Source organism: Haematobia irritans, chromosome 1, assembly GCF_050003625.1.
Source record: "Haematobia irritans isolate KBUSLIRL chromosome 1, ASM5000362v1, whole genome shotgun sequence".
In the NCBI taxonomy this organism is placed as follows: Eukaryota; Metazoa; Arthropoda; class Insecta; order Diptera; family Muscidae; genus Haematobia; species Haematobia irritans.
Window position 1 is genome coordinate 93,681,887 of NC_134397.1, and position 26,154 is coordinate 93,708,040.

The window sequence follows — 26,154 nt, forward strand, 5'->3', positions numbered from 1 at the left end:
TTCTTTAAGTGATCAATACGAACTAGTCCCTTTTCCTTACTTAATTTTTCAATTTCGTTCCTAATGTCAATGCCGCTCATTTTCTTCTCTTATCTCATAATTGATTTCCTTTTTTTTAACTCGACACTTAAAGTCGAATGAAAACCAAAAAAATGGGAGAAATATTAAGATTTATTATAAAATGGGTGACATTTGTAAAAAAAAAAAAAAAAAAAACAAAATTAAAATTAAAATTAACAAAATATAAAACATTACGAAATCATTTTTTATTTATATGGAATTTATTAATGTAGGAGTAGTCAAAGAGTTGTCTAACTTTATCATAATACATATGTATATGGTATGTCTATAAAATTCTTAGTTACGTAATAAGGGCACTTTAAGAGTGTATCATATATGTAATTGTATAAAAAAATATTGGATAAAGCGCATTACCGCATGTAATTATTCGAGTAGACCTTATTCTAAATACTTCAACTATGTTTTGGACGGAATGTTAATTTTTATGGTAGCTACCAGTTGGAATGTGCGCGACTTTTGTACAGCATTAAGGCAGCATCAATAGTTGATATTCAATGAGGCAGATATGAATGTTAAAAACGTGACTACAAGCGAAGTGTTTATGTTAAAATTATAGCGACGGCTGGCGTGATTCCGTGTAGTTTTACCTAAATATGTAAATGGAAAAAATATTAATAAATGTTACAAGACAATTTATTTAATAACGAATGTTAAGCTATAATTATAAAATATTCGTAACAAAAGAAAAATGGTTAAGGTCTTCTTCTTGGAAAGAGTTGGCTCTAAAAGCAGGCAGAAATGTGAATGGTAACCTAAATGTACGCCAATAACTCATCTAAAGGCACGATTTTAAAAGAGTCACTTCTTTGCATAAAAATTGAGATTTAAAAAATGCGAATAGATTCTCCGCATGCACAATATAAAGGTTTATCTTTATTCAGGATATAAGTCTCGGGGCTAATCACGGCATTCGATATCGAGAATTTTTGATCGAAATCTAAATTTTGCGGATAATGGGAGTCGATATCGAATTTTATTGATCGAAAATTTTTTGATTAGCAATTTGCTATCGTAAAACATTTTCCCCTTGTTGTTTACGTCGTTTTCGCCATATAGGCTTTAGAGTAGCTAGACAATTTTCCTAGAGGGGGGGGGGGGGGACTATAGCCCCCCTAGCTAAAAATGTATAGACTGAACTTATAGGTTCAATTAATGTTTTATTTCATAAAATTGAATAAAAAATTAGACATCAAAATAACTCGACAATTAATTTATAATAAAGAAACTAAAAGTAGTTCCACACTTTTCCCAGCAAAAAAATTGTGAGTTGTTCTAAAGGCACAACTTTAAAAGCACTTCCAAAAATGTCCTCAATTATTTTAACTACACAGGAAGTTTTTTACTTCATTTTTTCATATTTTAATGTGTAATTTTTTGTTTTCTTTTTTTCTAATAGTTTAAAAAAAAAGAGGAGCTATAAATAAATTGGTACAAATTATTCAAATTTTGCCATAAAACTGCTAAATCCATTATAGAAAAATCGATAATTTTGGAAATTATTCGAGGAAAAACGTTTCAAACAAGCGTCAGAATGCAATACAATAAAAAAATTATTTATTTGGGAAAATATCACAAAATTTTCAAATTTCAAATTCACATTCAAAACACTGAATTCGGATCTCACCTTAAGAAGTGATGCAAATTCATTGCAACGGCTGTTGAAACGGTGGACATTTGTCCTATGACAAGCTCATATTACATTCATTGCTTCTCCGCCAATTTTGCACCACTTCTAGACCCAAAAAGAACATTTTCACTACTTTTTTGGCGACGCTTTTTCGCAGCATTATTAAGATATTAATTTATGAAAGAATAGTTTTAATATCACTATATCAATCAAAAGGTCAACCACAGCTTTATTTCATAAATATCTGACTTCAAACATTGCCATCGGCAACTGCTACCACAACCCAAGTAATTCGATTGTTCATGGAAGTCTTTAGTGGAACTTTGTGCGATTGTATATACTTGTTTAATTGTTATAAAAATTAAAAAAAAAAAAAAAAAAACTATTGACATTTATTGAAAAATGGAAAATCATAAATAGAGTTTCAAATTCTGGGGGGGGGGGGGGTCTAAGCCCCCTCCCCAGAGGCCTTCCTACGCTTATGCATATAGGAGAAGTAAATTTGTTAGTTTTAGCTCGAATTGTAGTATATTACATATACTGAATATATTTAGAATATTTAGGAGTAATGCAACTCGAGTAAAAGTTGAACAAAAATTGGTCATAGTCGAGTTCGGGAACAAAGTTTGGCAAAGAACCATATAAAAAGTGCATAGGCAAGAACAATATTAAAGAGATTGTGATCAATCAATTACCGTCCCATATCAAGAAAACATAACGCTTCTGGACATGTAATAATAGTGAATGATGAAATCTTCCACTGACCAAAATATTTAAGACGGCAGACAATTATATTGGTAGAATTGACGTTGACATGTGTCATGGATGCCTTTTCAATAAGAATTTCAGTATAGTGTAATATTAAATTCAATTTATTAAAAATATGAGATCGTCGGAACCGATTGAAAGTTAAAACCAAACTCATAAAACCAAAAGTATTTCTGGGGCCAAATCACCGCAGTCGAAATCGAGTAATTCGTTTACGCGGATCACCGTAGTCGTTATCGAATTGTTTCTACTCGAAGTTAAACATGATAGGTAGCATGCTATCGAAAACGAAGTATGTAGTGATTTTTGAGCAGAAAAAAGGTAAACAAAAAGAAAAAAGTTGGTGAAAATGTAATTATTATTCTATTTTGGCAAAATACATTTAAGAAAATATAATATTACTTGCATTTAGGGAAACGGATCAAAGAAAGGAATGCTCAGTAGCCGCTTCAAAAAAAAAAACTTATTTTTTCAAGAACATATTTAAACGTTTCTTTTGACAGATGAAAACGTCTTTTAAATCTATGGATGTTAAAAACACAATTAGTTAAAAGCACTCACTTCAAAATAGAATAACTTACTCTACTTCAGGCAATGCTAAAGGACTGCTTTTGTCACGAATATTTTTCCTTGTTAATGCCACTTTGTACTCATCCTCTGAATCCGAAGACGAGGAAAAAAAAACACACACACACAAAAACAATGTAAATATTTCAGAAATAACATAATTTGATAACAAAAAATTATTTTGAAATTCTTCTATCTTCCAATTTCTTATTACCATATGTTTACAGCAATGTAAAAAAAAGTAGTAGACAAAATAAATTACGATCGAATGCGGTGATCCAAAAATTTAATGTGATCGAAATGTTTCTCTATACGAAACAGAACTCGATGACGAATGCGGTGATTTGGCCCCTGATCTATTACAATTCAATGCGATCATTCTAATGTAATACAAAAAATAAGAAAGAAAGCAAACAAGAAAATACAGAGAATATTATTATGATTTTTCATGACACATGCCACCAAAAATTATATTCCTCCAAGTAATAATTGAACGCCTCCTTCGTCAGCCGAAATCGACCATTTAGCCTGCAAAAAGGTGACTTTCTAACAGTGCACACCATTTCAAACCCATTAACTTACACCAATTATAATGGGTACTCTTTTTCCTTATTTGTTGCCGTATTATTTTATAGTTATCTCATCCTCCAATTCGAAAGGAACTCGGAGGAATGTAAAAAACTATAAGGGTGCATAAGATTTAATGAAACACAATTCACTTTTTACTTTGAAATCTTCAAAAAATAGGTTTTTTTCTACATTCTATTTTGTGCCGCTAACTTAATTTTGCCATTTCATTTTTTTCTGCTTCGTTTTTTGCTGTTGGCGATGCTAGAGAAAATGCATCAAATTTCGATCGAATCCAAAACTTTTAATCGTATCGACAATTTTTTCGATACGATTAAAAATTGGATATCGAATGCCGTGATTAGCTTTTTAATGGTTTTGAGTTGTAAGGGGTTTGAGAAGTGTATGCGAAGAATGGTTTTGAGTTGTAAGGGTTTCGAGAAATGTATGCATACAATTTTCTGTGTTGCACAATAATTTTACAGTTTGTGACATCAATAATGCATCCATAACTTTCCCAATATTGATTTCACAGAAATCTATTTGAGTTACTCATTTCAGTGACATCCATTCTTAATTTCCAAACATTATTTGTTTTTATAATGGTGTGTTCCTCAAGTATGATCACAACTGTTGTTAGTTTCAGTTTTATTTAAAACAAGTTTTGTATTCACGGCTATTGCAAGAAACATCGATGAACACATACATTAAAACTATAATACTTAATTATATATAAAATGGTTCTTATAAGTCTTGTCGTGGCGAGATGCAAAGCGCGGTTCAGAAAGCTATCTCTTCCCAACTGAGTGAAACTGTACGGTGAGAAAGTCATCAACAAAAACCACATTGGTGCTGAATCAGCTACGATCTCTAGAAAGTTACTTCTGAACTTACAATCCGAGAGGTCCAATAACGTACTTACCCATTTGGAATCGTAAAGTAGGACTAGACATCCGCCCATCACCACCATTACTGTACGCTAAAACTCTCATATTGTAGCTTTTTCCTGGAGTAAGATTAGATATAAAAGCTTCCAACTTTTGGCCAACTGGAACAATTGTGTCGTTTGCCGTAATCATATTTTGGTCACTTTCCCAAACTCGAACCTTATAACCCTCAATTGGTTCTTCATCTTGTGCAGGGGACACATAGCGCCAAACAACTCGAACGGTCGATGGATTAATTCCATATACATGTACCGATGATGGTGGTTTCTGTGGTGCTTTTCTATATGTACGTTCCTCGAAACGTTCGCTTTCAGGCCCTTCGCCGGCAGCATTGTATGCCATAACTTTTACAAAGTAGTATGTATCCGGTTGTAATCCTACAATTAAAGCCCAATTTCTTATGGTGCGTGATAAATAATATACGGCGTCTTCTTCTTGATGCGATGTCTTCCAGTATTTAATTCTGTGCCCAATTAATTTTCCTCTAACATTTTCTCTGGTCATCTCTATAGGTTGCCAGGTGACATTAAACGCCGTGGAATTAAAGGCTAAGGCAATTGGTTTTTGTGGGGCCACTTGAGGCATATCTTCAGCAGAATATATAGTGACTGGTTCACTTTCGGGTCCCTTGCCAATGTTGTTTATAGCCTGAACTTTTACTTCATATTGAGTATAGTAATTATTTAAAGGAATATTAACAACCGCCATTCCAATGTGGTCATGCCTGTTTATTATTTCCGAAGCCCATTCATCTTTTCCTTTCAATCGCCAAAATACTTTGTAATGTATACCATGGCTGTGCTGCTCTTGCGGCAAAAGCGGGTCCCATTTAATAGTAAGATCGCCAATTTTACCTCCACCACCTCCTACGTTACGCGGTGCTATATAGGGCTTGTCTTCATGTGTACTATATATTGGGGAGGGAGTAGAAGGAGTACCGATACCTAAATCATTCACGGCGGCTACACTGAATTCATACGAAGACCATGGGGTCAAATTTGTTACTTCAGCTTGTTGTCTACCTGTGTAACGATCAACTTCTCGCGCTTGCAAATGTTGGGAAACATTTGTCCACGTACGATTCCAATTTGTACGGCCCAAAATATTATAGTATCTGATGGGGCGACCATTGCTGGCGCCATCTACCCATTCAATGAGTGCTTTCGTCTTGCCTATGTCTATAACTTGCACACCTCCGGGAGCACCTGGGGCACCTTCTATTATTACCGTGGTTTTCGCAGAAATTTCATTCACGGAAGATTTCACAACACATTCGTATTCTCCTCCATCTAGCATCGTTACATTATACACAGTCAAACGATTGTAATCAATAATCTACAATACATAATTTTTTTATTATAGTTTACGATAAAATCTATTTATTTCATGACTTACGATTCTTTCGGTACCGTCGTGATTGTTTCGTAATAATTCTCCGTTATGCTTCCACACATACGCCACGTCAAGTAGTTCATCATATCCAGCTTCGCATTGTATATATATCAAGTCATGTACTTGTGTTGTAATTCGTGGTGGAGGTGTTTGAATAAAACGCAGCTCCTCTGAAAATATTTTTTTTATAAATTTTATATTTGTAATAGGACCATACTTAACAGTGACTTACGCAATACAATGAGACGTGCTCGAGACTCATCGCTACCAGCTTTATTCGATGCAAGGCATGTATAAATACCCTCATCGTCCCTAGATGTTGGTGAAATAATTAATGTTCCACTCGGTAGAATGCGCCGATGTCCACCGGCACCAATAAGTTGACTATCCTTTTTCCATTGAATTTTAGGACGAGGCGCAGCCTCAGGATCACATTCAATTGTAGTATTGCCATTGTACACAGCGTAAATCTCGGATTCCAGAGGCCTCTTTTTAAACGATGGCTTCATTGTCAAAACTCGAAGCTGTGCTGATGAGTAGGCAGTTTTTAATTGATTGGCCGCACCACATTGGTACATGCCATCATCGCGGTCAGGATCGAGGTATTTGATGGTCAAAAGATTATCTTGAATTATATAGCGATCTTTATCAATTTTTTCGGGGTCCAAAAGTTCGGCATTTTTATACCATGTGTAATTTACGTCTGGTATAGCGAAAGATTCACAAATGAACGTTACATCGCTGTTATAATCTTTTACTTTGTCCTTAAGCGGTATAGTAAATTGCGGCTTCATTTGAATATTAATGAATATTGATTTTTCAAGTGTTTTTCTTGGGTTTGTTATTGTGCATGTGTATTCGCCATTATCGTTTGTTGTAGCATTTTGGATTACTAGAACACGATTGTAATTTGTGGTGAATGCATTGCGTTGCAATGGTTGGCCACGCCTTGTCCAGTTATATGAAGGTATTGGGTAACCAAAAGCCATACATTCTAGACGAATTTCATCTCCTGCAATTGGGGCTTCAGGAAAAACCTAGAAAGAAAATCAATATATTTAATTTCAGATCTCGAAATTAAAGATGGCCAACAGAGATATCTGTCGTAAACTGTTAGATATTTAGAATGCACGTTGTAAACCTTCGTAAAATACTTAGTTTTTGACAATGTAAGAATTTGTACACCTTACGTATATTTCCTTTATTTCTAAAATAGCTACCTTGATATGTTTTCTTTTATGGCAACGTATCCGAGCCTACTCCCAAGGAGCAAGAACCGCCCCAGGACCATCTTTGATGGTCAATATTGAAGCGTTAAATTACGTACCAAAGCAAGGGTTACATGTCACGCGAGAACTATTCGCTTGCAATGCAAAACCTAACTCACTAACAAATCAATCTGGACACGTCCTTTGACCTGTTTAAAAGTTAACGAACCCATAATGCATTAACTAAATGTATAATGATTAACATGTCCGCATAGCGGTTTATGGTGCTGATTAGTTATAAAACTGAAGCTCTCATTGCGTTCTTGGGTTTTCAAAGCGTGTTCTGACTGGGATTTGGTTTGAAACGATGTTACTAGAAGTTTCATGTCAACATTTAAAATACAAAGACATATATCGCAAAGCAGAACCCTTATCGCCTATTCCTGATCAGTTATTCAGAATTGTAATACATAACGCTTCGCGGTCAATTAATATAATTACAAAGGATTCTTAAACCTGAGTATATAAAAGCTTAGCAATTATATATATTACACAAATGTAGTAAATAAAAGAATTTTATATACAATGGAATGACAACTTATGCTAATACATATTAACAAAAGCAGCCCCCAGCCATAACAAACGATAAGTATCTACAGAATTTAGACCGATAGCCTCTAGTTGCTAGTGTCCGTATAAATAAGTTTATTCTAATTTGTAATTATAATAGTGTTGTGTATTGAAATTGAATATAAAACGCGTTAAATAACATTAACGATAATATTAATTATTTATTCAATAATGGCCACAATGGAATGATGTTATACAATTGAAGTATTGGATACGAATGAATATTCCATGATAAAAGATTACATTATAGTGAGAGAATAAAAAGTAACGAGTGTAAATACGGGTTCTGTTAGTAACAGATACGTGATACTATTACATAGAATAACAAGGTTACCATGTCCATTAGCGACACTATAGTCTCCCAGGCTAAAAACGGATGTGGTCTGAAAAATGAGCTGGAGGTCTTCTTATGCGGCTCGATCTTCTTAGTGCTGTGGATACTCCAGGTGTTTGTTGCTGTGAACTTGTGGCTGGTGTAAGTGGAACATTGGCAGGATTTGTCACACGACATTCAATTCGGACTTCCTCAACAACAGGCTTTGGTTTAGGCGGCAAGTCAAACGTTACGGTTTTAGTTGGCTTTTCCACGTTGGATTTGTAAATTTTGTTGATGTGGCGTTTGAGCTCATATCCATTGTCGAGTTTTATTTGGTAATGAAGATTTCCAAACTTTGCCTTTACACTTCCAAATTTCCATGAAGGTTTATTTTTATCGTACCACCGTACTTGCACCCTGTCTCCCAGGCTTAATTGGCGCACTTTAATAGGTGAAGGAGAAGATTTTATTTTATTCCATGGACGAATAGCGTCTAATTTAATTCGTAATTCTCTACCAAGGTATAATAAAGCTGGACTCTTACCATCTGCTAAAGGTGTTGCTCTGTAACGATAAACAATTTCTAGAACTTTTTCAAATATAGTGGCTTTATCATTCTCCATCGCTTTCAGTTTGTATTTCAACGTTTGGACGTATCTTTCCGCAAGTCCATTAGTCGCCGGATGGCCAGGCGCAATGAATTTTTGGATAATACCATTCCGGCTACAAAAATCTTTGAATATTATACTTGAAAATATTGTGGCGTTATCCGAAACCAAAATTTGGGGTAAACCATGAGTGGCGAAAATATTTTGTAAAAGAATTATAGTTTTTTCAGTGGTTGGAGCTTCTCTAATCACTCTTACTTCCGGCCATTTTGACTTAGCATCCACCAATACAAAAAAGTAATGATTTTGAAAAGGGCCAGCATAATCAATGTGCACCCTTTGAAAATTCTCACCTGGTTCTTCCCATTGATGTGTGATTACTTTGGCTGGATTCTTCTTCACTATTGCGGAATTTGGGCAAGATTTCACCAAATTTTCAATTTCGGCATCTATGCCTTTCCAAAAGCAAAACCTTCTCGCCAATTGTTTCATTTTGACTATGCCAGCATGCGTATGGTGAAGTTCGCTGAGAATAATTGAACGAAGATTGAGAGGTATTACAACACGATCGCCCCGGAATACAATTCCATCTTGCAGTGAATAACTTGGATCGATGCACTACTTTGTAATTAAAATTTTGAAGAAATGAAGCGTATCGAAGTAACATTGATGGCGTCATCGCTGGAGTTTTTGCATGTTGGTGAAAAATTCGAGACAGTGGACGATTGTCTGTTATGAGGGTAAATTCTCTCCCATGTAGATAATTGAAAAATTTGTCAACACCAAAAAATATTGCCAATGCTTCTCGATCGAGCTGACTATAGTTTTGTTCGGCTTTGGTTAAAGATCTGGAAATAAATGCGATGGGTCGCTCCTCCCCATTCACAATATGTGATAACAGCTATTCCAGTTTGACTGGCGTCACAGGCAAGAGTGAGAGGCAAGGATTCGTTGTACGGTACCAAAACCCTATCAGCAACGATTTCTTCCTTGACTTTCCTAAATGCATTTTCACACTGTGGTGTCCAATTGAATTTCCTTCCTTCTTCTAAAAGTTTTCGTAACGGTGTTGTTATTGTAGAGGCGTCAGGAATAAATTTTGAATAATAAGTGACCATTCCCAGAAAACGGCGTAATTCATTTACATTTTGAGGTTTTGGAAGTTCGACAATAGCTTTCACTTTGTTTGGTCATTTTGAAATTTTGTTGTAACTCACAATATATCCTAAGTATTTTAGTTTTGTTTTGAAATATTCACCTTTATTTTTATTTACATGAAGATTATTCGCCTTTAGCCTCTCCAAACACTTGACCAATCGATTCTCACACTGCTCTAGCGATTCTCCATGTATTATAATATCGTCAAAGTAGGAAATAGTCCCCCCTAAACCTTGGAGGATTTGGTCTAATATACGGTTGAACTCACTCGGAGCCGTTTTTATGCCAAAAGACAATCGATTCATACGGTATACACCTCTATGCGTTGAAATTGCTTGTATCATTTTGCTCTTGTCATCTACCTGGGCATGTAAGTATGCTTTGTAGAGGTCTAGTTTGCAAAAATATTTTGAATTTTTGAGATTGTTGAAGATCTCGTCGAATCTTTTTATTGGATAATGTGCTGAAACTAGTTGTGGATTGACAGCTACCTTGTAGTCAACACATAAGCGAACGTTGCCATCTGGCTTTGGAATCACTACCAATGGTGACCCCCAATTACAGGTATTTACCTTAGTGATGATGCCATCCATTTCCAAGCTATCCAATTCTGCTTCTACCTTCTCACGCAGTGCGAAGGGCACCTGCCTTTCACGTACAAACACTGATTTGCACCTTCTTGCAGCTTTAAAGAGCATACTGCATCGGGAATACAGCCCACTCTTTCTTCAAAAATTTCGCTGAACTTTTCCATAATTTTGTCAATCGAATTTACCATATATTTTCCATTGCCATTGCCAGAACGTTCCAAGTCGATATCATTTAGATTTATGTTTAAGTGGCGAATCCACACTCGCCCTAACAATGCTGTGTGCTTTGATGAAACCACGTACAATTCCTCCTTTGATGTGTTGTTTTTATATTTTACATTCACGTCCACAACTCCAACAGGCTGGAACACATCGCCGGTATATGTTCTGAAAGAAATGTTTGTTTTCCTTAAAGGCATTTTCAGATGTAATTTGTCGAACTCGCTTTGTGGTATGAGCGTATACCCCGCTCCAGAATCAACTTCAAACACTTGATTTTTTCCTTCGATCGAAATAGTTGAATAGAATTTTTGTGTATCCACCGTTGATATTTGGCTTTGCTTTTGATAGATATCGATAACATTGTTTACACTATAAAAGTTATCGGTGGGGTATGTTCCATCATAAGAATTTTCTGAGTCGCTATCGATTGCATGTGTGGTTGAATGTTTGAGCTTTTGCTTAATACATACTCGCTGAACATGGCCAATCTTGCCACACGATTGACACTGTAGGCTGGCTTTTTTGATCCTGCAATCATTTGAAAGGTGGTTAGTACGACCACAACGCAAATACATACCTTTTAATCCTAATTGATTATAATCGATTTTTACTTATGACTTTGATTATCTGCCACGGTCTTGACTACGATGTCTACTTCTTCCTCTTCGATTGCTGGTTTGTTTTTGTATGCGATTGATTTCTGCAGAAGATGATGATGTTGATGGACCATATGACATTGCTTTATTGTCCACTTTTGCGGCCTCTAATGCTGTAGCTTTTTCTACAATTTGTCTGAATGATGCATTAGCGGTTTGCAACAGTTGTTCACGAATATGGCCATCACGAATACCTCTAATAAACTGGGCTCGAAGAAAGATATCAGCAACTGCTTTTTCACAAACCCACAGTCAGCTGAACGTTGTCGTAAAACAGAGACAAAATCTGATACGGATTGATTTTCATTTTGAAGTTCGCTCAGAAACTTGTGTTGTTCTACCAGAATATTTTTTCTCGGGCAGAAATGAGATTCCAATAGCTTAATAATTTCCTCATACTGCAATTCACTGACGTTTTTAGGTGCAGCTATGTTGGAAAGTATTGAATATGCTGGTGATCCAATGTATTGTAACAAAAGCTTTGCACAGGTACTTTTGTTATCAAAAACATTTTTGAGTTGAAAGTGAAGTTCCAATCGCTCTTTATACGTCTTGAAATTTTCTGTTTTTGGGTCGAAGACATCGAAATTAGTTATAACGTTAACGCTTGTGGTGGTGGCGGTTGCCGGTGTTGAAATTGTTGCCTGTTGATTTTTCATGGCTGTCGCCATAGTGTTGATAGCTTCCAATAATGCCGCTAATTGATTCGCATCCATTTTAGGTTATGGCAATTGAATTTATAAATTGATTAATTACAGGAAAACACTTATTCACAGTTTGATAAAATTGAGCTTTATCCTCGTCGCCAATTCTTTGTTGTGTATTGAAATTGAATATAAAACGCGTTAAATAAGATTAACGATAATATTAATTATTTATTCAATAATGGCCACAATGGAATGATGTTATACAATTGAAGTATTGGATACGAATGAATATTCCATGATAAAAGATTACATTATAGTGAGAGAATAAAAAGTAACGAGTGTAAATACGGGTTCTGTTAGTAACAGATACGAGATACTATTACATAGAATACCATGTCCATTAGCGACACTATAAATAGATTAAGTACTAAATAAATAAATAAATTCTATAGAAAAGCAGCAAGCATTAGAGATAAAAGGTACATATAGTAAGCAAACATGTAGAATGGAAATAAAAGTTCTCAAATATCATTCGAATAATTATTACAATACACTTTTTTGTAGATATATTTCCATTGGAAATTTTGAAACAAAAGTCACCGCAAGATGAAAATTGCTATAGAACTACGCCGTAACATTGTAGAATCATTGCAAAATTGAATTTATTAGAATAAAAGGATGGTGAAATTATTTAAAGTTAATATAGAACGATAATCACAAAATAGTTATACAATCTGATAAAACACCAGTGTATGTGAGCATCAAAAACAATAGAAGATGAAGATGGGAAAATGGCAGCATTGACCGCGTTCGATACGAACTTCATACATGTGAGAAAATGGGAGAAAATGTAATATGGCGTTAGATTCCACAAAATATTGAACAAAGAAGAATAGAAAATTTGCAACACCAAATCATTTTCAGTCATTATTCAACCAACAGGACAAATAGTATGAGGTGGGCGGATAAATTTGTTGAATTTAGATATGAAATTTTAATCAGTCTATTTTATCCACTCTATTCTAGGAATGAATTTAACTCACTGGTTGTTTCTTTGGTCCAAGTATATGATGAAATTCTGGCGTATATGCACATCCCAATTTATTCCTTCCTAATGGACCAAATTTTCTCATGAACGGCACTTGTATACATTGTATATTTTAATAAGGTTCAACATACACCGAAAAAATATTGTCGTGAGGCCAAAGATTTCTTGCTCTTAAAATATTAATGCGAGTTTTTCTTAGCGTAGGAGACGCATTTCTCTTATACAAAGTGTTTTCCCTGTCAAAGATTGGATAAACTTTTTAATGAAGTCGTTTTATCTTACCATTGTCTAACAGTACAAAATTAATGCAATCGTCTTTAACAGGCTGTTTCTGTAAGTCGAGCGAGCATCATCGATCAATCAAATCAAACCAAAAACAGGTGTTTCTATGCATTTCAGTCGATCGATAGAGCTCGTTCGACATACAGAAACAGCCTGTAAATTTGTTGATTTTTTGATCTTGACTCAATAGAGCTCGTTCGACATACAGAAACAGCCTGTAAATTTGTTGATTTTTTTATCTTGACTACATAACTAGAAAACATACAAAAATAGGAGATGTCTTTTAAATCTTTATTTTAAAGATGTTTTTACTTGAAAGATTTTCTACTTGAAGTTTAATCTAAATTTGGAAACTTAAGTTATCGTTAAAACGTTTGGACTCTGATAGCACATGAAGAAAAAAAAAACATAAGAAACTAATAAATTCAAATTTATCACCTAGTATCGAGTACTCAAACTCAAACTTAAAAGAGAATTGTGTCTTAAATGTATCCAATTCAAACAGTATTAATATTACAGCATTAATCCATTGAAATCATTGACAGAAGTATTTACTTTCGAAATAGCTTTGGTTAATATTAACATCAATTTCAATGTGTTAACCACAAATACAGCAATTTTATTTTTGATAAAACATATTGTTTTTCCCAAGGTCCCAAGGAACCAAATCTTACATCTACCTGTAATTTTTTAGTGGTACGTACCAATAACCGCTTTCTTTAAGTAGTTATTTCGTTTTAAGTGTATAATATTTTGTAATATATGAGAAGTAAATAATAAAAAATATGGATGTCTGAGACAATAAGTGGTTATTTTTCAAACTTTGGTACATCTGCGAATAACTGATTACATATTAGGTGCTCATATACTTTTAATACACTACCTATTTCTTGGCCGAAGGTATGCCTTAGATGAAGTATTTTCCTCCTAGGACATGCGTATGTAAATGTAATCCGGGGCGATGCCAATTAATAAGTGGTTATTACTATTTAAGTAAGCTTACCTACAAGATTACCGGGTAATGAGAGTTTTTGCTGGGTAGCTCTTGCGTATGGCTTATGTACCTTTATTTTCTTAAATAAATACACGTTTTTGGAATATATTTTAAAAGTGCAATACATCTGCCATATGGGCTTAGATAGAGTGTATATATTATAAATAAAAGTCCCTTAAAATTACTTTAAAATATATCTCACATTTGTAGGTTTACTAATTCTGTATGGATGGTTGATATTTTGATGTAGTATAGGCAGCGCATCGACTTCATTTCCTTTTTTTTACTAATCTTTTTTACAAAATTAATTTAATTTAATTTTAAATTTTAAAACATTACGATAGAACCCTTCTTAAAACGCATATACATTTCAAACGAAATCGCCAAATTTAAAAGCTCACTTTTGTTTGAAAAGGAGTACTTTATAACCATATATTTCGAACATAAACATAACGTTGGCGAGGCATAATTGAGAAAAATTCGTTTCAAGCTTTGTGCATTTAATTCGCCCAAAAAAAAATTAGAATAATTTATTTTCGAGCTTATAGCCCATTTACATTAGGCTCAAAATCTACTAAAAGTAAATTTGAAATCCTTTTTTTATGTAAAGGTAAGTACTATGTTTGCTTTTCGAGTTTAAATTTTCGCGGTTACTTTATTAAAATACACGGATGAAAAAGACTGTTTTTCATATGTTTGGCTATAAACATTATATGTTTGGAACACAAATTTTTAAACACAATATTTTTGAGTGCAAGCATATAATGTTCATAAACTAGCATAACATGTTTGGGACATATATGTTAATATGTTAGAACATATTATGTTTGGGACATAAAATGTTTGTAAATATAATATGCTTGGATGCAAACATATATTAATTTAGAAATAGCCTATAAACATATATGTGTTTAGTAGCTCGGAGCGCTATTTAACAGGGAGCGATATTGAACTAAGTTGGTGGTTGTTGCTTGTTATTACAAAATTAACATTTTATTTTTCCTTGGGCAATTGATCAGCTACTTCTTTGATCCTTACCAACTGTGTGGTCCGCTGTTCGAATCCCCGTCCGGCAAAAGGTAAATTTAAAATAAAAAAAAATCATAAAATTGAATAATTTCTTCTACAATGTTTGTATTACAGAAAAAGGTGCTAAGAACTAAAAAATCTCGTGGAAGTGAGAAAGATGTGGGGGAATATACAATTAGGCAGAAACAAAATTTTGAGCATTCAGGTCGAAAACCTATGTTGTTAGCACCTATATTACCTGTTTATTTTCATAATTCATTATGATTGTAAATATATAAATAAATAAATAAAATTTTGAGCACAATATTGTTTGGGAGAATTTTTTTTTAAGCATATAATATTTTTGGGTGCAAAATGCTTCCAAACATATCATATGTTCACATAATAACATATTGTTTTTTGGAAGACAACATTATTGAATTTGGATGCAAAAATACAAAATGTTTGGAACTTAGACTACCCAAACATATATTGTTTAGACCAATATGCTTTCAAACATATTATATATTGGAAGAGATCAAACATATAAATGTTTGGGCAATACCCAAAAATGTATATGCTTGAAGCAAAATATGTTTGGGAGTATATGTTACAGAAGCGATTTTTTGTGAGGGTGTAGTTCAACATAAATCTGTACTGTGTCAGTGTTGTGTAGCACGTCACCGATTATAGCGCAACTTTGCCAAATTGGCAGTGAAGTTAGTTGCAGTTCGCAACCGATCAAAAGAGAAAATGCCAATGTGCCAAAATGGTCGACTTCGTTCTTTTTTACGTTTCCGGTGGACGAATGTAGATGGAGTTGTACATTGTAAAGTTAAATTAAATGAAAAATAAAATTCCAATTGGAAAACGTGTGTTTTGTAATCAAGCCTCATCGTAGGCATAAAAGTTCCTAAACAAAACCAAATGGGAGCCCGTGCTACGGGGAAGCAAATGTCAAGCTTCGGAATGGTTTGTTAAAGTGTTCCTGAAGGAAGAAGCAAGTTGTTAAGAAAATTAAGTGGCTACCACCTTCGTGAAAATCTTAAAAGGGAATTTGCCGACAATAACTAGCCGCATGTGATTCAGTGGCACGAAAACAGCATTACCCACGGCAACTTCATCCATCCAGAGAAAAAGGCCAGTCAATACCCAACATCGGCACATTTACAAACGTGAGCTGCAATAACAGTAAGGCAATAATCATCACTGGCACAAGAACATTCAATATCGATAATAACCGAAAGCAAATAGTGACCACACGGATGAAAAAGACTGTTTTTCATATGTTTGGCTATAAACATTATATGTTTGGAACACAAATTTTTAAACACAATATTTTTGAGTGCAAGCATATAATGTTCATAAACTAGCATAACATGTTTGGGACATATATGTTAATATGTTAGAACATATTATGTTTGGGACATAAAATGTTTGTAAATATAATATGCTTGGATGCATACATATATTAATTTATAAATAGCCTATAAACATGTATGTGTTTAGTAGCTTGGAGCGCTATTTAACAGGAAGCGATATTGAATTAAGTTGGTGGTTGTTGCTTGTTATTACAAAATTAACATTTTATTTTTCCTTGGGCAATTGATCAGCTACTTCTTTGATCCTTACAAACTGTGTGGTCCGCTGTTCGAATCCCCGTCCGGCAAAAGGTAAAATTAAAATAAAAAAAATTGAATAATTTCTTCTACAATGTTTGTATTACAGAAAAAGGTGCTAAGAACTAAAAAATGTCGTGGAAGTGAGAAAGATGTGGGGGAATATACAATTAGGCAGAAACAAAATTTTGAGCATTCAGGTCGAAAACCTATGTTGTTAGCACCTATATTACCTGTTTATTTTCATAATTCATTATGATTGTAAATATATAAATAAAATTTTGAGCACAATATTGTTTGGGAGAATTTTTTTAAGCATATAATATTTTTGGGTGCAAAATGCTTCCAAACATATTATATGTTCACAAAATAACATATTGTTTTTTGGAAGGCAACATTATTGAATTTGGATGCAAAAATACAAAATGTTTGGAACTTAGACTACCCAAACATATATTGTTTAGACCAATATGCTTTCAAACATATTATATATTGGAAGAGATCAAACATATAAATGTTTGGGCAATACCCAAAAATGTATATGCTTGAAGCAAAATATGTTTGGGAGTATATGTCACAGAAGCGATTTTTTATGAGGGTGCATCTGCAAAAATACAGCCACCACAGGCCGACATTCATCAGTGACACAACACATGTATCTTCGGCTCAGTTACAAACATCAGCGGCGTAATAACCATAGAAACATCCGCAGTAGGCAGTAACAGTAAGCCAACAACCATCAGTGGCTCAATAAAGACAAGGCAACTTCAATCAGCTACATAAAAAACAACCACCAGACTTCCTCAGGACAAACATAAGCGGCATTAGCAAGATTCACCAGCGGCACAACGGCAAGCCATCATCCGCTAGCAGCACAAAGCAGAAAGGCAACATTTACCAACGTTAGAACAAAAACAGAGAAAGCCAGCAACAGTAAGTCGAATTACTTTTATCTCCATCTTGATCGACATCAGAAGGGCTTGGCCAGAATTTACTCCCTTTACAATGAGTTAACATTTGTATTCAAGCCCATTTCAAATCTAAATCCAAGTATTGTGGAATTCATACAGTAGGCGTCGACGAATGGGTGTTATTTCAAAGAAATTGTTTTGGAATATTCCTACACTGTAAGGAAATAGTAAGGAGAAAAAGAGAGTCATATTGCTAATGAATTATTGACAATGATGCCTGAATAATATTAATTGACCTATTAATTTTTGCGAAGCTTTTACCGTAGTGTGTATAGATAGTAAATATATTTTGTACACCGTCAAGAAATTAATTGATCCAGTTAAAGTGGTTATCGGGCTAAGTCCTATAACCAAAGTGACAGCCACAATTACAGATTCCATTCAACGTAGAGAATCACACAAAATAAAAATAAATAAATTATCGATTTCATTAACCTGTCTCCAGTGTGAAAACAATTATTTCGATTTTTTTTTGCGATTTACATGACTGACCGAAGATTTTCGGTAAGCCAATTATGATTACTGTAAACGAAACATTAGTTCATTCGAAATTAGTTTGAACCTCGTCTCTCTTAATATAGCACTATATAGGGGTACTCATTTTGAGTTTTTTTTATTTATTATTTTATTTAATCGAGATTTCTTTTATTTAATCGTGATGTTTAACACGAGAACCAAAGTTTCGTAAACTATTCAAACTGTAATGGTTACCAGTGAATTTATTTGGTGTAGACTCAAAATATTTTAATCCTGATAAGTAAATCGAAGTATTAAATACCATATTGGAATAAAATTGAATTTGTACAATGACTTTAAGTGAAATCTCCGATTTTCATTACGAACTTAAAATGGTGGTGTAAACAGGTCAGGTAGGTATCGGTTGCGGTTGTGGTGGGGTAACCCAATGAAAGGCTACAGGGTTACCATGGATAGGTTGGTGGTGAACTAACTGAGGGAGGGTAAGCCAGTGGGTAAATAACATCTTCATAATTTTTTTTTTTACCTACACGATTTCACCGTGGATTGTCGACGATTTATAGCCCCGTTTTTCTTTATTATTGGCACACACTGGTTCATTTGGATTTTTTTATTAACGACAGTGACTCCGCTGGGATGCAACGAACACCCGCCCATGCCCGACGAGCCTTAGCCGCACACTCAACAACCAGTAGCCAGTGTAGCATACCCAGTAGCAGGGACAGAAACGTGACAAATCAGATAAATTAACTCAATTGAAACGCACTTTTTGTTCCTCTAGGTTTCGGCAAGACTTTACAGGAATATGTTTGTTTCCATTTATAATCTTGATTATTTCATGAAAAGTAATCGCGAAAATAAAGTGATTTTCAACTCGAAAACCGAACATAGTACCCTCCTTAATGTGTATGGGTCATTACTTTTTTTCAATTGAAAAAAAGAAAAACATTACTCAATAGAAAGTAATAATATGCGAAATTTGTAACAGAAAAGTCCGTACAAGAAGGTTAGGTTAGGTTAGGTTAAAGTGGCAGCCCGATTAAATTTCAGGCTCACTTAGACTATTCAGTCCATTGTGATACCACATTTAACTAAAAGTACCTATTACATATGGGCACTTCTAGTCTTAACCACTGAACCTTCTCTATTATTTACTTTTGTGGAACCAACCAGATTGCTCCAAAAACATTAACAAACTGCTTAAGTTAACGTTTTCCAGGTCAGCCAGTAATCTAAAGCTATATGCTCCTAAAATTCGCTTACGCCTTACACAAAAAGCAGGACACTCACACAAGAGGTGTTTAATTGATTCCTTTTCCTCCACGTCATGACAGCTTATACAATAGTCATTATACTTCGCACCTATAGTTTTTGCAAATTCGCCTATCAGGCAGCGACCCGTTATAGCAGATATTAGGAGTGCTATCTGACGCCTTGAGAACACTAGCATATCTAGTGTGCGCTTTAAGTTTAAATGGGACCATATTTGCTTGGTGTCGTTACAACCCTTGCAATTTTCCCATCGAATATTGACCATCATAACAGCCTTCTCACGCAGTAAGAGCTTGCAGGTGGCCAGAGGCATACCAACAGATTCTAGTTCCCCTGGAATATGTAAGGTAGTTCCTAGCATTGCTAACACATCTGCTTCACAGTTCCCCGGTATGTTCCTATGACCAGGCACCCATATTAGGTGAATATTGTACTGCTCAGCCATCTCGTTGAGAGATTTGCGGCAGTCTATGGCCGTTTTTGAGTTAAGGAACACAGAGTCCAAGGATTTTATTGCAGGTTGACTGTCTGAGTATATATTAATGCCAATATTTGTTGGAACATTACTTCTCAGCCAATTCACCACCTCTCTTATTGCCAATATTTCAGCCTGAAAAACACTACAGTGATTAGGTAATCTTTTCGCTATTCGAATTTCAAGATCTTTAGAATATACTCCGAACCCCACTTGTCCATTCAATTTGGAGCCATCAGTATAGAAATCTATATATCTTTTATTCCCCGGGGTCTGTGTACACCACGCCTCACTGTTGGGAATTAGAGTTTCAAACTTTTTGTCGAAAAGTGGTTTTGCCAGGGTGTAATCCACTACGTTAGGCACATCTGGCATTACTTTGAGGACCGAACTATGACCGTACATTTTTTCCGACCACAGCGATAGCTCGCGCAACCGCACAGCCGTTGTTGCAGCTGACTGTTTGGCCAAAATGTCTAAAGGCAATAGATGTAGCATGACATTAAGGGAGTCTGTTCCTGTCTTACTAAATGCGCCTGAGATACATAAGCTCGCCATACGCTGAACTTTATCTAAACAAGTCGGTTTCAGAAGTGCTGGTCACCAGACTACAACACCATATAGCATTATAGGTCTAACCACTGCCGTGTATAGCACAGTCATCCGGAGAGCTCTCTGTATAATATCTCTGATTGTGGATGGGAATTTTCCCCTGACTGCTAGCGCCACATCATCTGCGTATGCCACCACTTTTATCCTTTCTTTTTCTAGAGAAACCAGAAGGTTGTTTATAGCAACATTCCAAAGAAGAGGTGATAGAACTCCTCCTTGGGGAGTGCCTCTGTTCACATACCTTTGTATGTTTGCTTGCCCTAGTGTGGCTGAAATACGTCTCTTTATAAGAAGTTCGTCTAACAGCCTAAGTATACCTGGATCAACATTCAGAGGACATTATTGAACGCCCCTTCGATGTCAAGAAACGCCACGATTGTGTATTCTTTGACAGATAGTGAGCTTTCAATAAAGCTGACAAGTTCATGCAATGCGGTCTCAGTAGACCTGCCCTTCGAGTATGCATGCTGTCGTTTCGAGAGCAAACTTGAATCCACGCTAGTTCTAAGATACATGTCTATCATCCTCTCCAGGGTCTTAAGTAGGAATGAGGATAAGCTGATTGGTCGGAAATCCTTCGCACTCGAGTGAGAGGCTTTTCCTGCTTTAGGTATGAAGACGACTTTTGTTTCCCTCCACTTTTCTGGAATATATGCTAAGTTTACACATTGTTTATATATCACCGTCAACCAGGGGATAATTATTTCAGCCACTGCCTGTAACTCCGCCGGAGTAATTCCATCAGGTCCGGGGGATTTGAATGGTCCAAAGCTATTTAAAGCCCATTTTATTCTAGATTCCGACACAATTTCCTCGATAGGAAGTGATCGCCGAGCCTCTGTTACACCGCCGGAACATGGTTCAACCGTCTGATTTCCAGGGAAGTGTGTGTCCAAAAGTACCTCCAACGTCTCCTCACTGGACGTTGTCCAATTTCCCTCCGATGTTTTAATGAAACCTGGAGCGCTGTTAGTAGATGCTAGTACCTTCCGTAGTCTGGAAGCCTCTGACGTATTCTCAATAATGCTACAGTAATCATCCCAAGAGTTTTGTTGAGACCTTCTCAGTTCTCGTTTATATTCTCTCAGATTCATCTTGTAAGTGTCCCAATCCTCCGGAGCTCTTGTGGACTTTGCTTTGTTAAAGAGCTTCCTGCAGGATTTCCTCATATTACTTAACTCCGTAGTCCACCATGGCGGCCGATTTTTTCCCCTTGGCTTTCCTCTAGGGCAAGCAGCTTTCAGTGAAATGTTGAAGGCCTTCGTAATCCGCTCCACTGCGTGTTCGATATCTTGCACAGTGCTCATATTTGTCTCCGGCATTTCCGGTATCATCAAATTGAACGATTCCCTATACCTATTCCAATCAGCTTTCCTAACATTTGGCGGAAATATGGTCTTTGAAGTACGAACAGCCAATCTGAAACTGATGTAGCGATGATCTGAGAAGCTATGTTCCCTCAAAACGTGCCACTCAGATATCTTATCATTCAGTTCCGGAGAGATCAACGTTACGTCCAAAACCTCTTGTCTGTTCCTGGTGACGAAGGTTGGTGCATCTCCCTTATTGCAAACTACCAGGTTAGTACGCAAAATAAACTCTATTAGCGACTCTCCCCTTGCATTAGTATCACTACTTCCCCAAATACTATGATGTGCATTTGCATCGCATCCCATAATGAGTTTTGTCTTTGTTTTTAGTGACTCCTCAACTAAGGTCTTAACGGCACAGGGTGGCATATCCCTATCATGTCCCATGTAGACCGAAGATACTCAATATTTGCATGTGGATATCTCTAGACTGGCTACGACAGTGTCTGCATTGCTCAATGAAGGAAGCAGAAACAAGTTTAGTTCGTTTTTAGCATTATACATGCTCGATTTATATCGTTACCGGTATTATGCAAAAGTTTGAAACCCGGAGTGCTTAATTCACAGATCTTGTTCTTATATATGTATGGTTCTTGAATAAGAACTATATCTATGTCTCCTTTCATCAGGAGAACTTTTAAGGCAGCACAAGCGGCCTTACAATGGTGAAGATTTATCTGGAGGAACCGTAGAACCATCCAAATTTTCAACCACCGTCACATCAGCCGCTTCAACTGAGTCATCAAGGGCTTCCTCTTCACAGATCTCGGTGACTCTCGCAACAATCCGCGGTTCAGCTTTGGTGAGGCTTGAGCCTGTAGAAACTTCCCGCATATGATTTTCGCCATAGTCTGCCGGTTTTATGTCTCCTTCGGCTTCGCTAGGAGATTTTTTCACTGCTGACTCTACCGGTGGCTTGTCCGTTTCGGTATCCTTTGGCTGATCGCTTCATATGGATATCATGAAAGCCATAACTTACGCGTCCTTGGGTCTGGGCTAGATGTGGCAGCGACTCTATGTTTAATATAAACACCGCATGTCGTCTTGGTCCATCCACCTCATCCAAACGACCAACCTTCCAATCGGCGGTTGGAAGATCTGGGTTACATTCTTTTAGTCTCTCTAGTATTGACTCAGGATCAGGAGGGTTTGCCGGTATCCATGCATGTGCTCTAGGTTTAGTCTGTATGTCTTTTTTATCGACTAACTCCAAAGCGGCTCCTTCCCAAACTTCACCAATTAGCATCAATGCAGCTTTAAAGCAATCCATAGACCTCTGGTCTGCAAAAGCTATTAACTTATATCGTCCTTGATACCATCCAGCATCTTGCAGTCGAGGACTTGGTCCGGGAAACTTTTTTCGCACCTCTGAGTAGACACCAGACATCGCGTTCTCAATTTCCCCCCATTTTTGCCTTGGAATCATACCGTCCAATGCTCCTTTATTAATAATAGCCATCACAAGGCTGTCTTTTGCAACTGAGGCAAATGATCTTTGATCCCGTTTAGAGGATGGTAGCTCATCCGGTGATCGTTCCCTTTTTCCAGCTTGAAGAATTCCTTGAGCCCATTTTAAGGAATCGCTTTGCTTAGCCGACAACGTGCTTGGGTCGACTGATCCGAATTTCTTTAGGATAAACAAAAGGTTCGACTTGCCAAAGTGTCACCGCCAGTCGACCCGTCTACAGGTCGACTAATTGGGCCTGACTCTTGGTCGCTGCCCAAATTTATAACTTCAGTCGTTACCCGCCCTGAAGTTAGCAACCCAGTGGATGACTTTGAATTTCGCTGCATGGTGATTTATTATTTCCACCACACGTGAAATTCGTAATAAGTACTTATTACGATGAAATACTCCGCTATTAGAAAACACGTCCGTTCAGTTCGACGGTTGTAAAAAATGTCCCGTACAAGAAGAATAAGTTCCCATTCAAACTTGATATTTTCATATAGTGGGCACCCTTTCAAAAACTAATTGGAGGGTTTGGTACAAATTTGCCGTTTTCGCCAGTTAGTGTGGTTACTATTTATAAAGACCAAAATAAGTTTGTTACGGCTTGAAAACAAAGCTTATTACCCACCTTTACTTTTTAAAACATTAATTTTAAAGAAAAATATTAAAATGTTGCTTTGCATCATTCCTTTCCTATGTATAATAAACTACAACTTAACGTAATCATTCAATGGCGAGTATGATATTTTACAATTCTCAAATTACTTATTGTGAAATTCAGAATGAAATTTTTTAAATTTTCTATGCTTAGCCCTATTACTTGCATTCCACATAATTTTTTTTTGGTTCTCCATGTTCCACAAAATGTGTGTTACGAAGAGAATAATAAAAGATAAATGAAAAAAAACGCGGTTTGTTCGATACGAACCAAATGGTGTGTATCGAACACTGTAAATGCAACTTTTGGTATAACGTCGCCCATTTTCCAATCTTCCTTTTCTATTGTTTTTGGATGAAAGATTCCAACACAATACAATCACAGATTTAAGAGCAACAGATAACAGAAATAAAATTTCTGTTGAAATGGAACCAAAGATATGCAAAGGATTGACATACATACCCAACTTCTTCGAACGTTTCAGTAATTCCAAAGAAAAATACTAAATCGCGCAAAAAAAAACTCACAACTCGGTCGAATGTGGTGTAAAAGATCACATGCAATGGAGACAAGTCCGACATATGCCAGAAGGTATATGTCGGTACTACAAAAACTAAATTAAAAACCAGACTCCCTGAGCATAAATCGGACCAAAAAGCAACGGAAAATCCACTGGAACAGAAGATGGCGGTTTCAACACATTGTACTGCAAGGGGGCATCAACCCAACCTGCAAGATGTAGATAATTTAGCCCAGGTGAACAATCATATAGGAGATATGTGCTAGAAATGCTACATATTATAAATGTATCGACAGGAAAAAGAATAAATTATAAGACTGACACAGACATATATAGAAATATAGTAAAACAAGTAAGGCCCCGCCCGACTTTATTATACCCTGTACCACTTTGTAGATTTAAATTTTCGATACCATATCACATCCGTCAAATTTGTTGGGGGCTATATATAACGGTTTGTCTCAAATACATACATTTAAATATCATTTGGACAGAATTTGATAGACTTCTACAAAATCCATAGACTCAAAATTTAAGTCGGCTAATGCACTAGGGTGGAAAACAATGTTAGTAAAAAAAGATGGGAAACATTTAAATCTGAAGCAATTTTAAGGAAACTTCGCAAAAATTTATTTATGATTTATCGCTCGATATATATGTATTAGAAGTTTAGGAAAATTAAAGTCATTTTTACAACTTTTCGACTAAGCAGTGGCGATTTTACAAGGAAAATGTTGGTATTTTGACCATTTTTGTCGAAATCAGAAACACATATATATGAGAGCTATATCTAAATCTGAACCGATTTCAACAAAATTTGCACGCATAGGTACAGTGCTAGTTCTACTCCCTGTGCAAAATGTCAACTAAATCGGAGTTAAAAATTGGCCTCTGTGGTCATATGACTGTAAATCGGACGAAAGATATATATGAGAGCTATATCTAAATCTGAACCGATTTCAACCAAATTTGGCACGCATAGCTACAATGCTAATTCTCCCTGTGCAAAATTTCAATTAAATCGGAGTAAAAGATTGGACACTGGTCATATGAGAGTAAATCGGGCGAACGATATATATGGGAGCTATATCCAAATCTGAACCGATTTCAATAAAATTTGGCGCACTTGACTACACTAATTTTACTAATTTTACTCCTAGTGCAAAATTTGAACCAAATTTGGGGTAAAACTCTGGCTTCTGGTACCGTTAGTCCATATCGGGCGAAAGATATATATGGGAGCTATATCTAAATCTGAACCGATTTCTTCCAAAATCAATAGGTTTCTATTCTGAGCCAAAACACTACTTGTGCCAAATTTGAAGTCGATTGGACAAAAACTGCGACCTAGACTTACAAAAATGTGTTCACGAACAGACGGACATGGCTACATCGACTCAGGAGCCCACCC

General features: G+C 35.9%; 1 protein-coding gene across 1 annotated transcript in view; it reads right to left on the reverse strand.

The window, feature by feature from the left end:
• Positions 1–244: 244 nt before the first annotated feature.
• The window catches only part of Cont (Contactin), a 41,560-nt gene continuing 15,650 nt past the window's right edge, over positions 245–26,154 (reverse strand). The window contains exons 4-7 of the mRNA XM_075291138.1: positions 6,182–6,986; positions 5,953–6,119; positions 4,533–5,892; positions 245–668 (exon numbers count right to left, since the gene is read on the reverse strand). Of these exons, the coding sequence (XP_075147253.1) occupies positions 559–668; positions 4,533–5,892; positions 5,953–6,119; positions 6,182–6,986 (2,442 nt within the window). The 3' untranslated portion in view covers positions 245–558. The remainder of the gene's footprint in view (positions 669–4,532; positions 5,893–5,952; positions 6,120–6,181; positions 6,987–26,154) is intronic.